This window comes from Arvicanthis niloticus, chromosome 24, assembly GCF_011762505.2.
Source record: "Arvicanthis niloticus isolate mArvNil1 chromosome 24, mArvNil1.pat.X, whole genome shotgun sequence".
Classification (NCBI taxonomy): Eukaryota; Metazoa; Chordata; class Mammalia; order Rodentia; family Muridae; genus Arvicanthis; species Arvicanthis niloticus.
The window spans coordinates 42,725,903-42,742,837 of NC_133432.1; the positions used below are offsets into that span (position 1 = coordinate 42,725,903).

General features: G+C 44.3%; 1 protein-coding gene across 2 annotated transcripts in view; it reads left to right on the forward strand.

Moving 5' to 3' along the window:
• Positions 1-16,935, forward strand: part of Flt1 (fms related receptor tyrosine kinase 1) — a 161,927-nt gene that overhangs the window by 75,748 nt on the left and 69,244 nt on the right. For both annotated transcript variants that reach the window (XM_076923906.1, XM_076923905.1), the window contains exons 12-14: positions 508-616; positions 6,959-7,267; positions 11,854-12,000. In XM_076923906.1, the coding sequence (XP_076780021.1) occupies positions 508-616; positions 6,959-7,267; positions 11,854-12,000 (565 nt within the window). The remainder of the gene's footprint in view (positions 1-507; positions 617-6,958; positions 7,268-11,853; positions 12,001-16,935) is intronic.

Here is a 16,935-nt window from a genome sequence, read left to right on the forward strand (position 1 = left end):
CAGACCGATGGGGGCTTCGGGCCATATCCGGTGAGCACAAAGGAGAAATAGCTTCACCACCTTCTCTTCTCTCCTTGCTTGATTCATATGCCTGCCATAGACGCCTACTGTGACCACTAGCACCCGCGCTCTCAGGTCACCCACACCAGGAAGGGCCGGCCTGGGCCTCACCTGTTCCTCTCACAGATGTGGACTGACCACCTCGTGGGGTGGGACGTGCAGTTCCACACCTCGTCTTCAGGTCTGTGATTGTTAATGCAGCAGACCGAGATAAGCCCGAAACCCTCGTAGGTCGGATGTCATGGGCTCCGGTCTCCTGAGGACCTGTCTTCCTGTTATTTTTCTATTCGTGCTGGGGCTCCATAGCAGAGAGCTTGCTGGTGGCTACCACCCCTGCCATACCCTCTACGTGAATGGAACAGCTGAATCACTCAGGTCCTTGGAGTCACTCGGGGCTGTTCCAATAGATCTCTGTCCTCCAGCTGAACTTTTGTCTCTCTTTTGCAGACGGTTAGCACATTGGTGGTGGCTGACTCTCGGACCCCTGGGATCTACAGTTGCAAGGCCTTCAATAAAATAGGGACTGTGGAAAGAAACATAAAATTTTACGTCACAGGTAAGCTATCCGGACAAGTGGGTGACCTTGGTCTTTCTTCAACACTCTTTACTTTTAACGCCCTTGGTAGTTTTTTTCCCTTTTTTTTTTTAAACATAGACTTGTCAAGCTGTGAGGACCCCTATCCTTGCTCTCAGGGATAGAATTCCATAACATCTTTAGCTTCTCTAAAGAGCCACTTCCCGGAATTCTCTCAATTGTGTCTGTGTTTCTTTCCCAGACTGGGTTCTTTCTAAATTTGGGATCTTATATCCTTGCTCTTGGACGCTCCCCCCCCCCCCCCCCCCCCCCGCCCCAGGACCGACTCCTGGGTCTGGTACATAGTTCACTTCCAACCCCTGTGATATTAGACAGGGGGTTTTGTTTGCTTGTTTTTGGGGGGTGGGTAGGTTTTGTTTGTTTTACTTAGAAATCCATAATTGAAGTAAGCTCTTTGGGGGACTCTCCTGTCAAAATCTGAAAGTGGGCTTTGTTCCTCATAATTAATGGACTTTTTTTTTTTTGAGCATTTAAGAATTTATAACTTTAAACCCGATGGTCTCTACAAATCTTTAAACCTGCAAGGTACACAAGTGGCACTCCTTATGTCCCTCCATGGGTTCAGGAAGGAAATTAGTTGCTCAAAGTCTAAAAACAATTGCCTGGCTCCACGCCCCCCCCCAATTTCTGAGGAAACCTGGGCAGTCTGCCAACCCTCTGGAAACTTCTAACTGCACGGAGCAGGCTGCAGACATTGCCTAGAAGTCTCCAGAAAGAAATAGACAGCAGCACTGAGTTCATGAGACATTTGGGTTGTCAGATGAGGGGAGCCTGCAGCCAGTGAGCCAACCCCTAAAGAATCTGGGCCATGGGGATGTCCTGAAGGTCATTCTCACAGGTTGGACCTGGATGGTGCCCTGCATTCTCTGGAGAGGAGACAATACCACAGCAAGCCCCGGAGACCGAGGACTGGCCTCCACCTTCTCACCTTACAAAAGCCAAAGAGAGTGTTCCTTTTATATCTGTTCCCAGTAGGAAAGGCCTTTGCTGGGGGAGGATTCTCACTAAGATTTCACTAAGATCACTCTATGAGTAAACCCAGGCACTTTGGAGCAATTCATCGGCCTTCAACCTGCGCCCAAGGACCATGACCCCTTTGGTGAGGTCACTCCACCCTTTGACAGGGGTCACCTAAGACCATCGGAAAACACCGATATTTGCAATTCATAGCAGTAGCAAAATTACAGTTCTGAAGTAGCAACAAAATACTGGTAGACACTGGTGGTGAATGCCTTTAATCCCAGCACTTGGGAGACAGAGGCAGGTAAGACATATGAGTCGTAGGCCAGCCTGATCTACAGAGGGAGTTTCAGGGCAGCCAGGGCTAAAATGAGAAACCCTGTCTTAAAAACAAAACAAAACAAAACAAACAACAACAAATAAATACATAAGAATAAGACAAAAAAGGAAGAAAGAAAGAATAACATTTTTTTTAAGCCAGTATATCTAAAATACTATATTGTATTTTTAATATGTAGTCAACATTTAGGGGGTTATTTACCTGGTGATTAAACTCCACAGCTGATGCAGGTGTTTTGGTTTTTACCACTGAGCTATGCCCACAGCCCTGTATTCACCAGAGAAATAAAACAACACACACACATACCTGCTCAAATTTTAATCAATTTAAAATAAATGAAAGAATTCAGGCCTTCACACACAGACCACTGACTAGTACTCCAAAGTGTGTCATCTCAGCCTCTGAGAGGGAGAGAGAACTGGAGGGCACTGAGCTGGGGGAGAGAGAGGACAGGGGAGAGGCCGAGCCTCCTCTAAGTGTTCAGAGCTAAAGGAAAGCGCCAGCAGGAGCCCACAAACTCTTTAGCCACCGACTCATCTAAAATCATCCCACAGACCTTTATAGATATTCCGACTTCTTGTGGACAACTGTACCTTCATCAGGACCTCAAGACCGGACTAGGCTTAAAGTCTGGGGGCCTTTCAGGGCCGCTGAGCAGAGAGCCGTGCTCTCACTCCATCCCTGTGAGTGGGAGCCATGCCCACATCTGCTCCAGGATCCTTCCCACCCCAATTCTTCATGGAGTCTTTGCTTAAATCACTTCTTGTGCTCTGACTTAGTGGTAAGCACATTGATGAATATTGACCAGGGATGCCAGTCCTCTGGCAGAGAAGAGAAGTCTGGAGGCAGACTTGGGAGCCATCTGTCTTTTCTGGGAATCTTGAGCCTTATCTAGAACAGAGTGACAGGCCCAGGGTGAGCACACACCATTGGCAGATAGATGTTTCACATTCTAAGGGTCTTACCAAAGCAGACCGTGTAAATGATCAGGGTAGGGCCCTCTGGCTTGGGTCTGAGTGTGTTCTAGGAGAAGACACGCTGAGTTCGGGGAAGGAAATGTTTACTGAAAGTTCACAGTGCTTCTCAAAACACACAGAAACTTTAATCTTACGCCTAAAAGCGGCTCATCATCTAAGCCTTGTTACTTAGGATTTGCTTTCTCTCCATGACTCTCTTCGATCAGCCCTGCAGAGTTTAAGCTTGGACGGTAGACTATTGTAATCACTATTGGCTTTTAGCTAATTATTATATTTTTTTCATATCAGATTTTTGCTCCAGAATTTTTTTTTTTTTAATTTTATTTGTATTCGTTTAAGAAAGGATCTGATTTTATATCTTTGGTTGTCCAGGAACTCATATATAAACTAGGCTGGCCTTGAATTTATAGACATCTACCTGCCTCTCCCTCCCAAGTGCTGAGATTAAAGGTGTACCCCATCACACCCAGCCCAAGATTTATTCTTAGTGCACACAAGGTTAAGTACCTTAGGAGCCGTGCACTCTGCATGTCTATTTTCTAGGGAAAACAAGAATAGATGGATGGATGGAGAGAGATATAAATATGTCTTATGTGTAGTGTGTGTTGTAGGATATAAGAAGATATATACCGTGTGTGTGTGTGTGTGTGTGTGTGTGTGTGTGTGCGTGTGTGTGTGTATGCATTGCTTATACTTGACCCAGAGTAACACTTCAGTTTTCTGTATTTATTTATTTTATATTGTGTCTGTGAGTGTTTTGCCGGCATGCATGTACATGTGGCACACGCATGCCTAGTGTCCACCAAAGGCCAAGAGAGGGCTTTGGATGCCCTATAGTTACAGGTGGTTGTGAGCCATGTTGCAGGTTCTGGAAACCAAACCTGGGTCCTCTGCAAGAGCAGCCAGCGCTCTTAACCACTGAGCCACCTCTCCAGCCTCTCCCCAGTAATACTTAAAAAGCTGCTGTGTAGGACTGGGCACAGCATGTGGTAGAGGCCCCTTCTCCTGGTATCATGTAGGAGAGACACTGGGTTACATCCCTGGGATCCCCCACACCCCCACCACCTAAAGTGGTTGTCTAAACCTTGAATTCTGTAAAGATCTATTTGATGCTTTAATGGTTCTCAGTGGTTCTCAAAACACCAAAGTTTCCCTTCCCCAGTGGAGAGAAGCAGCTAGCTATGGCCATCAGCATCCTTGACAGCATCTCCTCCTAATTCTGGTGCTCATTTGTAGCTGATACCTGTGAACTAAGTAAAGATCTCTAGTAACTGTTCCATGGAAGTAAAATGTCAGTGTTCCAAATAAGATTGCTCACCCTTTTCAGTCTATTTGGGGCTATCCCAGTCGGGTGGAAATGCCTGCTCCACCCGGTGCCTGTTTCCACACGGGCATGCTTTCCCCACAGGAGATGTCTCCTGAGAGAGGCTGGCTTCTCTCGTGGACCCCTCAGGAGACTCTGGTGAGTCTTACCCTATATGGATAGGTGTTGCGTAGTGCCAACAACGATGGCTGAGCTGGGGAGCAACTCCTATTTTACAAGGATCAGTGTTTTGCCTATATATATCCATGTTCAAGGGTGTCAGATCCCCTGGAACTGGGGTTACAGACAGTTGTGAGCTGCCATGTGGATGCTGGGAGTTGATCCCGGGACCTCTAGAAGAGCAGTCAGTGCTCTTAACCACTGGGCCGTCTCTCCAGCCCCTGGAGCAAGCTCTTCTTTGGTCCATTTTTTTACACTCAGGGTTTGGGGGAGAAAAATATTAAGGAGAAAATCCCTCTAGGTTTATTAAACCATTAAAGATATTTTATTTGTCTACAGTCTTCTATGGATCAAAAGCAAATTGGTGACGGGGATTTACATTAAAAAACCGACAGTCCTGGTGACTTCAGAAACTGTGTCCACTCCAGAAATAGGCTTGCAGGATGGACCTGGTTTTTTGTTTCTTGTTTTGTTTTTCTCTTCTCCAGATGCAGTGTGTGTGTGTGTGTATGTGTGTGTGTGTGTGTGTGCATTCCGCTGTGACTGTGGGTGTGTGAGAGCCATCACTGAGAGAGAAACTGGAAGATGAAACCTTGTCTCTCTCATTTCCCAATGTCACTAAATGCGTTTTATTTTGAGATTCCTGGTGGTGCTTGGCAAAGATAAACAAAATCTTCCATCAGGAAACCTGTGAGCTATTTCCACAGGAAGTTTTAAATCACCAAAGTAAATAGAAACTCTTCATATGACCTCAGTGGTGTGACTGAGATCCCTGGGTGCCAACCACCAGGATGAGAGCACAGGGGTGGAGAGGGGCTCTGGCCAGTAAGGACCGCCTTCGAGCAGCCCATGTACAGCCGACTCTCCATTCTCGTCTCATCTGTGTAGATGGTGATAGCAAATGTGTTATTCTCACCTGGAAGATGTCCAAAATGTACCGACACGCTAAAGGAGAGTAGCCGCTTCAGCCTCCTCACTACTGTGTCAGCCACAACCAGCAAGCGCTGCCGTGTCTGCGCTCACACCAGCTCCTTTTTATTTTCCACTGAGAGCGGCTCCGCTCTCCTCCTTGCTCCCCACGTACCACGCTTCATAGGCTGCTGTAACCCCCTGCTTCCAGGTTTCACATGAATACTTTGGCATTTCTTCAGACGAGACACTTTATAACGCAGCCAAAGCCAGAGAAATCAGAAAAACAAGCAAATCGAGATCTAGGGAAGCGCTGATACGATGTCTAATTTTGGACTATTGTCCCCTTTAAGGTTTAAAGGTCTCTTTATAGCTTTGTGTACGGAGGATAATAATAACAACAGACAACAGCGCTTTTCATCTTCAAAGCTCTTTGTAAAATGTTGGCCCAAATTCTTTGCTCAAATATAGATACATCACCAGGGAAGGTGTTGGGAATAAGTCAGTTCACGGCCGGTAGCTGTGATTTTTAAAGTCCTCCAACGAATGTTCTTGAATGACACCGAGGAGCTTGTAGCCCTAAACTCAAATGATAGTTCTGGAAGGACTACTGAAAGTGGGGTGCACAGGCTGGCATGGAATGAGGGGGCACTTAGGAGATGTAGAGAAAGGATGGGGACTGACCCCAAACAGAATGGCTTTTGGCAACACCATCACCTTCAAAACTATTTATTGTTTTTTGAGAGTATTTCAAGTAACCCCAGGACCTGTTCAAACTTCCCATATAACTAAAGATGCCCTTGAACTTCTGATCACCTGCCTCTACCTCCCGAGTGCTTGTTCCACACCTCATCCCTTAAAACAACTTTTTTTTTCTTTAGGCTTTCCCTTCCTTATAGTGCTGGGCATTGAACCCAGGAGCTCATGCATACTAGTCAAATTCTCTGCCACTAAGATATGCTCTCAGCCATAAATTTGACTTTTAAAACTATTAACCATTTTTGTAATCTGGAAACAGGTCCAGGTTTACCTACATTTGCAGAAGAAATCTTTTTTTTTTTTTTCCTTTTGTGTATGTGCATAACCATCCCCAATAGAGGAACCTGAGTTGGTGTGGTGTTGGCCCACTAGCCCACAGAAAGGCCTAGAACTCTGTTCATAAGCAATTGGGAGGAGGCCACTGTGAAGCAAGGGAAGATTGGCTCTGGCCAGCTTTCCCAAGCTCAACCCTAAGGAACTGTTTAGAACTAGCTTCCCTATACACAGGCTTTGGGTTTTTAGTAAATTGCTCCTAAGTCAATTTATTATTTTACTCTCCTCGAATGTCAGCTTACCAAGAAGAGGATTGTACGTGTTAAAGAAATGAGGAACAAGGTTCTTATCCCAAGTCAGGAAAAGCAACTGGGGGCAAATAAGAAGTTACCTTCCCCAAAGCTTCCCTGGTTTTGTATTTCCTGTGTCACTTGGGATGGGCTCAACTCCACAGGCTCTTCCTGCTTTGTTTGAGCACTTCCCCTAACACAAAAAGACAGGACACTTGTCCGGGCTGATGCTCATGCTGAGAGGATAGAGAGGGGAATACTTAGTTCACACCATGAGACACTGGTCTGAAGTTCTTCATTGTTCTTTTCTAGATGTGCCGAATGGCTTTCATGTTTCCTTGGAAAAGATGCCAACCGAAGGAGAGGACCTGAAACTGTCCTGTGTGGTCAATAAATTCCTGTACAGAGACGTTACCTGGCTTCTGCTACGGACAGTTAACAACAGAACCATGCACCACAGCATCAGCAAGCAAAAAATGGCCACCACTCAAGACTACTCCATCACTCTGAACCTTGTCATCAAGAACGTGTCTCTGGAAGATTCGGGCACCTATGCCTGCAGAGCCAGGAACATATACACAGGGGAAGAGATCCTTCAGAAGACTGAAGTTCTCGTTAGAGGTGAGCACTGCAGCAAAAAGGCTATTTTCTCTCGGATCTCCAAATTTAAAAGCAGGAGGAATGATTGTACCACACAAAGTCATGTCAAACATTAAAGGACTCATTGAAAAGTAACAGTTGTCTCTTATCATCTCGGTTTATTGTTACTGTTGCTAATTTTCAGGCCCAGAGGAGACTGCTCCTCCCAAAATGAGTTGGACATGATAGCATAATAAGAAACCCCAGTGCCTGCTGGCCGGGGTGCTCTCTGGGCCGCCCAGTGAGTGCTTGGATTTGAAGATCCTTGTAGTCTGCCTTCCTTTGTGTGTTTACTCTTCTGTCTTCTGCCTGATAGCAGCAACCTGGGACTCATCTTTCCTTCCACTCTGATGCCAACCTCTTTTGATATATATATATATATATTAAGTTGTGAAGCTGAACAAACTGAATAATTTAAGCAAATGCTGGCCTCTGCCAAAGATGGACACGAATAAGTTAATTTTTCAGCACAGGATGAGTACAGTTGAATTGGAGTCTGTGTCGGGTGTCTACCTGGTTTTATTTTTAACTGTTTCATTTTTGCTCTTGATTTGTAAATAGTTCCTGGATAACAAGTTATAATGCTTATTTATTTGAAAGTTGTTTTTTTTTCTTTTTTTACATGAAGTATATTGATCTTAAACTGAGAGGTTCTAAGATGGGTCCCAGGGGTGCAAAATGTTGATGTAATTCTGAAAGTAAAGCTGTGTCCCAATGTGAATTATGAAGGTCCATCAGGTCTGTGCCACCCTCCTCTGTCTGTCCCAGGTAATTACAGGCGTCTTTCTGCTGTGGTTAGATACTGTTCCTCATTGTTTTTTACTGGACTGACAGCCCCTGACAGCAGGCAAAAGTGTAGCAAGCCTTCATACTAAATACGGCCCCTGGGCACTGTTTTAAAGCCCTTCGTCAAGCTTTGATGGCATTCAAAGATGTCCATAATCCTTGTATCCAGGATATAAAGGCTATTGTGAATGGAGATTTAATGTGATCTTCTTAATGTCTATTGAAAAATCTACCCATTAAAGAAAAAAAAAAAACTACCTTCTCTATATGCAAATGTTAATAGGATGTTTATGGGGGATTAAGAAATTGCAAAAGTTAAGAAATGACAAAAAAAAATAGCATTAAAACTATTTAAATGCATGCCTTTAAAAAAAATCAAGAGCAATTACATTTCAAACTTGCATTTGAAGGAAAGGTACTTTTAATATGCATTGTTGTTCTGTTTCCATGTATGGTTTCCATGTCTGATTGATCTTTGTATGTGAACTACAAGGCTTGGGGGAAGCCAGCAATAATGACCAAAATAGTGGGGCTGAGCCACTGAACACCTGGCTGGGCAGTTCTGTAGGCGGTGACAGTACGGCAGCCCTCAAGCATGGGAACTCACCAGCCCGTTTTATTCCTTCAGGCTGACAGACTGCGTCCCAGGGCTAAATGTTTCACATGGGAATTGCTTTTGTCAAGTGTGAAAGGGTAAACAATAGCATTTCCCCCAAATGCCAGTTTTACAGAGCCCCCAATGCTGTGAAAACAAGCCTGGAAGTTGTCAGCCCGAGAAAAGAATAATCAATTGTGTTGTGAAGCTTTACCTATGGCTCCTCGGCCTGGCCTCTTTGTTCATTCTGAGGCAATGTCTTCCTTCAGGAAACAATACCTCAGCACCATTAGGAACTTTCAGGGGGCTCAGCTTGTAAGAAATCGAGAGAGAGAGAGAGAGAGAGAGAGAGAGAGAGAGAGAGAGAGAGAGAGAGAGAGAGAGAGAGAGAGAAAGGGTTTAGGGAGCCTTCTTCAGAAAAAACCTGAACTGAGTGAGCAGGGGCCTGCAGAGCCCCACTCCTTCCCTGTGAGAAGGGGAAGGTGTGTAGTCCAAGAGACAGTTTTAAGATTTCCATTCATTGTTGTATAATCAGTCCTTCCAGAATATTCTTCTAAAAAAGAAAGAAAGACAGACAGACAATTATATAGATTCTTTTTTAAAATCCTTCTTAGGGGTATGAAGTGAGATGACAGAGAGAGAAAGAGAGAGAGAGAGAATGAATGAATGAATAGGGGTTATGAGGCTGGCTCCTCAGCTCCTTCCAAACTGGGAAAAAAACAAAAACAAAAAAACCCCACATCTTTAGAGATCTAGAAACCATGCCAGAATCCCTGGGGTCATACCTAAAAGAGACCCTTGTGGGTGGCTGTCTTTGGCTACTGATGACCAGCAGAAACATTCTGTGAATTCAGATCATCCTCGCAGGGGGTCAGCCATGCTGCAGTAACTGTGGGTTTCTATCCTACCAACGGTGTACGGACACGGACGCCTTGTACCTTTGCTCCTTAAAATGTCAAACTACATTGTTACAAAGTAGGTAGATTTAAGGAAGTATGATTCTTAGATTGAGCACTCCTGTAGGCAGTAGCCAAAAGATGAGACACTTAGCATATAAAAAACCTTTTTCATGAATAAATCTTAATAGTGTATGCTTTAGAGGGTGTGTGTCTGAACCTTGTTTTTAAATGAGGAATTCTGTGTGTTTATTTTGCAGCTTTATATGCTGCTTGTGTGAAGTCTGTGTCCTGCAGCTAGGGCCCCTTTGGGTGTTCTTTGCAACATTTTTGTTAAAACAAACCATCCTCTTCTAAATAGACCTGTCAGGGAAACTGAAAACCTGTCTGTACAGATGATATTATAAACTGTAGCTATGAAAATGATTTGTGTTTTATAGGCCCTGTATCCAAAACCCTTTAAAGCCTATGAGCAGTGATACATTGTTCTGTCAGAGTTGACACACTGGTAATAGTAAAATATGCTAAAGGGAGCTAGGAAATCAATCAATGCACTGGGTCTGAGTTTCAAGTAGAATCTGTGAGTCGGCTGGGCACTGTCGAATGCTAATTAGCTGTGTGTTCTTTCTTATCTTGTCATATCTCACTGATGTTTTGTAAAGATGTCAACATTGTAATGAGCGTGCGCAAACAAGCCACTATAGATTGAAAGTTTTCCATGGGCTGCGATTTCAATTAAGAAAAGCTGTTTGACAGATCGAGTCTAACGCGGACAGAGGGAGACACTGTAAGAGGCAACAGTAAGAGTATTCTTCTGCAGCCTACCCTAGAAGAAGGTATTTAATCAACCAGCACTTCCTTCAACGCCGTGCCTTCAGATGCTATTCCATGTAAAACAAGAAGACTAATGATAAGCTATGGGAACCCTTGAGAGGTCTCCTAACCAATAGTAACCCTGCTGAGTTACTGTTCCTACTTCTCCATGTTCTATGATGATAATTCTTCTTAACCTGGGATGTCAAAATGGCCCTAACAAATGCTGATCCTGAGAGTTTTCCTGCAGGAATTTAAAGAGCGAGGTGTGGGGCCCGCAGCAGACTCCTGCAGGGGACATGGAATCCAGGCCAGAGCATCCATCCATCATTGTAGGGTAACCGTTCCTAAGCTGCCCTCTCCCCATGTTAATGTCCTAAGATGAGGAATCAAATCTGGTCAGAGAAAGCTCAGACAAGGGTGCAGAATATGTAAGTGACACCAAAAACCCTTGGAATTTCTGTCCTAGGATTTGCAAACGAGATGGGGAGAGGCGGACTGGGGAGGGGGGTGGGGAAGAGGCCTTGGGAGGAATTTCTGTTCTTCTCCCTTGGACTCGAGGCCCTGATCCAATCCCCACCTCACTAGAATGTATACACGTCAGCAGGACTGAATAGCTACTTCATTAAACAGAGACACTGTACTCATTGGGGCTTTGGGGGTACTGCCGTTCCTGTGTGGTATTTTTAATATTATAATGTATTGCATCTTAATGTATTAAATTCATTTTTTGTTGTACTATATTGGTTGGCATTTTATTAAAATAAATTGTATTGTATCATATTTGTATGTTTTAAGAGAAAATAATATAAATACACTACTTGTGCTATTATATAGCGCAAAAACCTACAAATTTGTGCCTCTGCCTCTTGAATGAACTTTTTCATTGCTTGCATTTGGGAAGGGAAGGGCGGGAGGGGAGTAATGAATAAAGCATTGAATAATTTCAGAATTTTCCTGTTCGGTCTGCTGCCTCAAACTATAGACTATGGAGTAACACAACCCGGTCCATGAAATGCAGTTCAAACACAGGAGCCATCAGGCTCTGTCCAGAAAACAAACATAAGATGTAAGATCAGATTGTCCCATCACATATATGTAATAGGAACGTATATATACATATATATGTATACGCACACACATATAACTCTATACACACAACCATGTGTTTCATGTTTTAGCTCCTAAAATATATGAAATATTTGAGTTTTAGAAAAGCTATTTTAAAAAGTGAGTTGGCATATTAGTATCTAAAAATATAGAGTCCAACCTAGTTCTTTATTTACCCATATTTTAGCACATGGCAACTTGTTATCACAGTTTATTAAGGGAAGCATTAGCTTTAATCAGTAAAAAGAAAAAGTGACAAATGCGTGTTGAAGCCTTATGGTCAGTCAGCTTGGGTGGGTTCTGTCTCTGTTAAGATGTCCATCTGATTATATAATATAAATAACCACGCCCCCTCTCTTTTTCACTAGATATGGAAGCGCCACACCTGCTTCATAACCTCAGTGACCACGAGGTGTCCATCAGTGGCTCTACAACCTTAGACTGTCAAGCTAGAGGTGTCCCCGTGCCTCAGATCACATGGTTCAAAAACAACCACAAAATACAACAAGAACCGGGTAAGAGAGTCTCCTTTGCCCTGATCCTCCTGCTTGGACACTCTCCCTTCCTGTGATCCTCCTGTCTCCACCATTCCCTGCCCCCATCCTCCTGCTTCACTGCTCCCCCGACCCTTCCAGACTTCATATCACCGGCTCTCCAACATCTAGAACCTTCCCCTTACCATGCTTGCAGATCACACTCACCTCAGCTTTCAAGAAGGAATAACACTAGGAAGGGTCCTTACAACTCTGTCCAGAGTGCCTTCAACAGCTCAGTGAGAAAGAAATGGAAAGACTACCCAGGACGTTTCGAGACTCGCCTTTCAGCTGGGAGAGGGAGGAAAGACTGTCTCGGCTTGAGGGATTTCATAGTTTTTTGTTAATTTTTAAACTTTGTGGGTTTGAGTATTTCATCTGCCTGTGTATGCCTGCTTACTGCTTGAGTGCCTGGTATCCTAGGAGATCGGAAAAGGGTGTCATAGCCTCTGGAACTGGAATTAGAGACAGCTGTGAGCCACCGTGAGGATGCTAACAGTCAAACCTGGTCTCTCTTCAACCACATATTGTGTAGTTTTAAATACCTAGTATATATGAAGCCCAAGGAGGTAGATTTATAATTTTTAAAATTCATCTACACTCATTTTAATAATTTGGGGGCCACCATTTTATTATACTGATCAAACAAAACATTTTCTTTGTTTTAGGTGTGTGTGTGTGTGTGTATGTACAGGTGCCAGTGAAGGCCTGAATAGGGTGTTAGATCTCCTGGAGCTGAAGTTGCAGGTGGTTCAAGCTTCCTGGTGTGGGTGCTGGGAACTGAACTCGAGTCCTCTTGAACACCAAATGCTCTCAACCACTAAGATGTCTCTCCAACCCTAAAAGAAACGAGCAAAACAGCAAAACAAAAATAAAAACAAACAAACAAGAAAACCAACTTTCTAACTTAAACTAACAGGCATGAGTTATATTCTTTCAAAAATAAAACCAGCTAGACCAAAATCGAAGACTATAAACAGTGTCTCCTGGCTGCTTCACGTGGTGGCTAAATAAGATTAAGCTTACTGGCATCTCTGGTTAACAATTACATTTCTAGTAAAGCATGACATCGCCACTTGTCTGTCACATCCCAGGGCCTGTTTCAGTGGCCCATATTATAAATACGATTGCCATTTATCCACAATGTTTGACAATGTGACAGTGCCGAGTCTGCCACCCAGAACACCTGTGTGAGTCCAACCTGGGAATGAGGCCCTGGGGGAGCCAAGTTTACAGTAGTGACAGTGTCCCAGAGAGGGGTTACATTCCACAGCACATGGCCAGCGTGTCTGCTCTTCTCTAGAATTAGCACATCCGTCACAAGAATGCAACACACTGGGACTTTCTTGTTATTCCTTCAAAGGACCTCCCTCTCACCCAAAGGAGGCAGCTTGCCCCTGAGTCCTTTTTCCTTATGAAGGTTTCTGCTTCTCTCTTAGTAAGGTATTTAAAAGGGCAATTACTTAGTATGGTGTGTGTGTGTGTGTGTGTGTATGTGTGTGTGTGTTAAACCTATTTCTTCTATTCTCACACTGTATTATTATTTTTAAAGGTTTATTCCTAATTCTGTGTATAGGTGTGTAGGTGTGTGCACATGCATGCAGATGCCTAAGAAGGCCAGAGGCATCTTATTTCTCCGGAGCTGGAGTTATGGGTGGTATTAGCTGCTGCCATGGGTGCTGGAAACCGAACTCAGATCCTCTGCAAGTGTGTCCCATGTTCTTAGCCGCTGAGCCTTGTCTTCACCTCCCTGTATTCCATTGCAATCATCAGTTGATGCATAGTTCCCTTCAGCAGACAGATAGTCTCACTTGTGGCTTCCTCCTCACTGTACTTGGCAGTTAGTCTGGTGTTCCAGGAGTGGCTTTCGGAGATTGGACACCATCTTTAGTAAGCATGTTTGGTAACACAAATACCTGGTTTGAGGCAGTCTCTATATCATAGAGTTATTAGTTACTGAAGGGATCTGGGAATATCCTTAGGCCAATATGGAGAATAGATAACTTGGCCCAAAGAGATGAAATGCTTACCCAAAAATGGTCTACTAGCAAAATGCTCGTTTGTGGTAAATTAATCCCCTGAGGTATTCCGCCATATTAAAAAGGTGAGTGACCATGTGGATACACACGTAGCTCATTAAAAAGTTACTTTTCTCCCCAATAAATCAGAGTCCATGTCAATATAATAAAGACCCAAAGAGTCCCCACAGAGGTCTGGTAAAGTCACTCCAGGCTTCAAATACTCAACACATGGTAAAGTGATTTTAACCCTGTGTTCTCCAAATACTTGATTCATACACAGCACACATTCTAATGACGCACTAACAAAAAAATAGGGACTGGCCCTTTGAGAGAAGTCAGTCTGGCCTAAACTCAGTTGGCAGACCTTAAATTTGAATTAAAGAGTCAAATGCCGTGAGTCATACCTGTGATCCCAGCACGTGGGAGGTGTAGGCACATCAGGAGTTCGGTGTCATGCTTGGCTACGTAGCAGGTTCCAAGCCAGCTCAGGCTGCACAGACCGTGTCTCAAACAAGAAGTTCTACAATTCTGGAAGTCTATGGCTGTTGGGATACTGCAGAAAAAAAACACAGGAAAAAAAAAAAGGGGGAGTGGGGACCAGGGAGTGTAAGCACTGGGCAGGTCCACACTGTGGAGGGCCCGACACTGCCTTCATGTTCCTGCCCTCCAAGGCTGTTTACCTCTGAAACTGGAATGCCGCTGATACAGTGAGGTTTCACGTTTCGCCCCACTGAGCTGCCCATGGCCACAGCTTAGTAAGCACCACTGTTAGCATTTCTTAAGACGAACTATGCTATGCCCATCTTCTCTTTTTACTGTTTAAAGCTACCCTAGCTGAGCCGCTGAGATGGCTCAGTGGGTAAAGGGGCTTGGTGCAAAGCCTATCAGGTTTTGTCAGATGTGAGTTTGATTCCCAGCACCCATATGGTGGTAGCAGTGGACTGATTGCCACAAGTCAAACCCTGCTGTAACCTCTGGGGAGGGAGTTCTGAACAGTAGTCACACACCCATTAAGTTTCAAATGCAACCTGAAGTGCAACCGTCATGGACACACGCTCCATCTCCTTGGCCCTTGTGTTCAGTATCACCCACTGGTGACACTAAACATGCTGCCTCTCCTGTGGCTGATTCCATTACAAACCTGTGAATAAAGTCTACTGGTAACCACAGTGCCTAGTCCTGGCGCTCCAGGACTCCAATGAGCAGAAACCCTCTTCGTTGCGTTACACCGATGAAGCCAGTCTTAAGTTTGACTGCCTGAGCATACAAGCCAGGATGCATCTTTCACAGAAAACCTGGCAGGACAAAAAGGACTTCCAGGCTCAGAGAATCATAGAGGTGCTGGATCCTTAACAGGATCCGGTCCACTGTCATTGTGACTTGTTAACTGACAACTCCTCAACATTCCAAGGAAAATAGGAGAGAGGAAGCTGGGCACACATGCAAGCTCATGCCCCCCGTGACCATCAAATGCCTGTTGAAAGGGCTCAGGGAAGCTGGAACTTCTGCTCCCTCATTTCCTCCCAGGAAAACCCGTTTCGGTGGGACGTAGCCATTCTTGCAAAGGAAAGCAAAGACCAGAAAGCTGAGTAGTAACTTCTTGGGCCAAAGGGCAGCAGGCAGGAACAAAGGAAGTCTTGAGTGTGCAAGCCCAAGAAAGCATGCACACAGACATAGAGGCCACCTCTGCCACATCAATGGAACAAGAAGATAAAAGCCCCAGCAGGCACCTCACTGACTCCTGCAAATGTGGATTCTCCCATCTTGTCTCCCTGCTGGATCCAAGGGCATCTCTACTGACTCCCTGCCAGCCTCTCTCATGAGGCTCACCCTCCCCACCCTGTCTTCCCTGTTCCCTGTATGGCAGACTCACTGCCCACCTGGAATCCTTGTCACCAGGCATGTCTGTCTTATGTTGCAAGGCTAGGAGACGTTCTTTCTTCATGGGTCCCATTCATTCCTTGGGCAACCACCCTGTTACTCTCTAGCTTCCTGAACACTTGTTTCCAAACCTTTGACGATGTGTATGAGAGTGTCCCACAGGAACTGCACATTGCTCGCATTCAGTCAGATAGCAAGACACTATGCTATTTAATGTCCATCCCAGTTACCAGAGGCGGGCACCAGTATGACAGTGCGCATGCAGGCATTCACTTTACAAACACTGCTGGAGTTTATTTGGTTGGTTTGTCTGGTAATGGTTTGGAGAGGTTTGTTAAGTTGTTCTGACTATTTTATAGTTTCAAACATGAAGTAAGGAGAGGGGACCTGGGCTCAAGTCGTGGTGGTGTGAGCAACTAAGGTCATCTCTGGCACGTGTGACTAACACGGCCAAATGTGTCACAAGACGACAGATGAATAGTTCCAAACTGCCAAGTTGGCATCCAAAAATATTTAAAGCAATGAACACCTCTGTGTCCCTATACATGTAACAGTTTCCAAAGAGTTTAATTTAAAGCATAGTTTAAAAACATATTAAGGCATTATTAAAATATATAAAGCATTTTTAAAAGCTGGGCATGCTATATAAAGACATAAATCATTTTTGAAGCCGAATCTACTTATACTAAAGGGTTCGTTTAATTAGAATGAGTTAATTAACTGTTTGAGACAGGGTCTTACCATGTAGCTCTTGGTTAGCCAGAAACTTGCCATATAGATCAGGGTTGAACTAACAGGGATCCTCCTGCCTCTGCCTACCCTAACCTATGCTGGGATTAAAGGTGTATACCATTATGCCAGACTAATTTAAAGTTTTTAATAAGTGTTTCTGAGCTGCTACTTTTTGTCCAGCACTGTGCTAGGTTGCACAAATGTGACAGATATCTATATTTTTATCATCATCTGTCCTCACCCCTCAGAGCTGAGGATCAAACTCAGGACCTTGTGCTTGGTA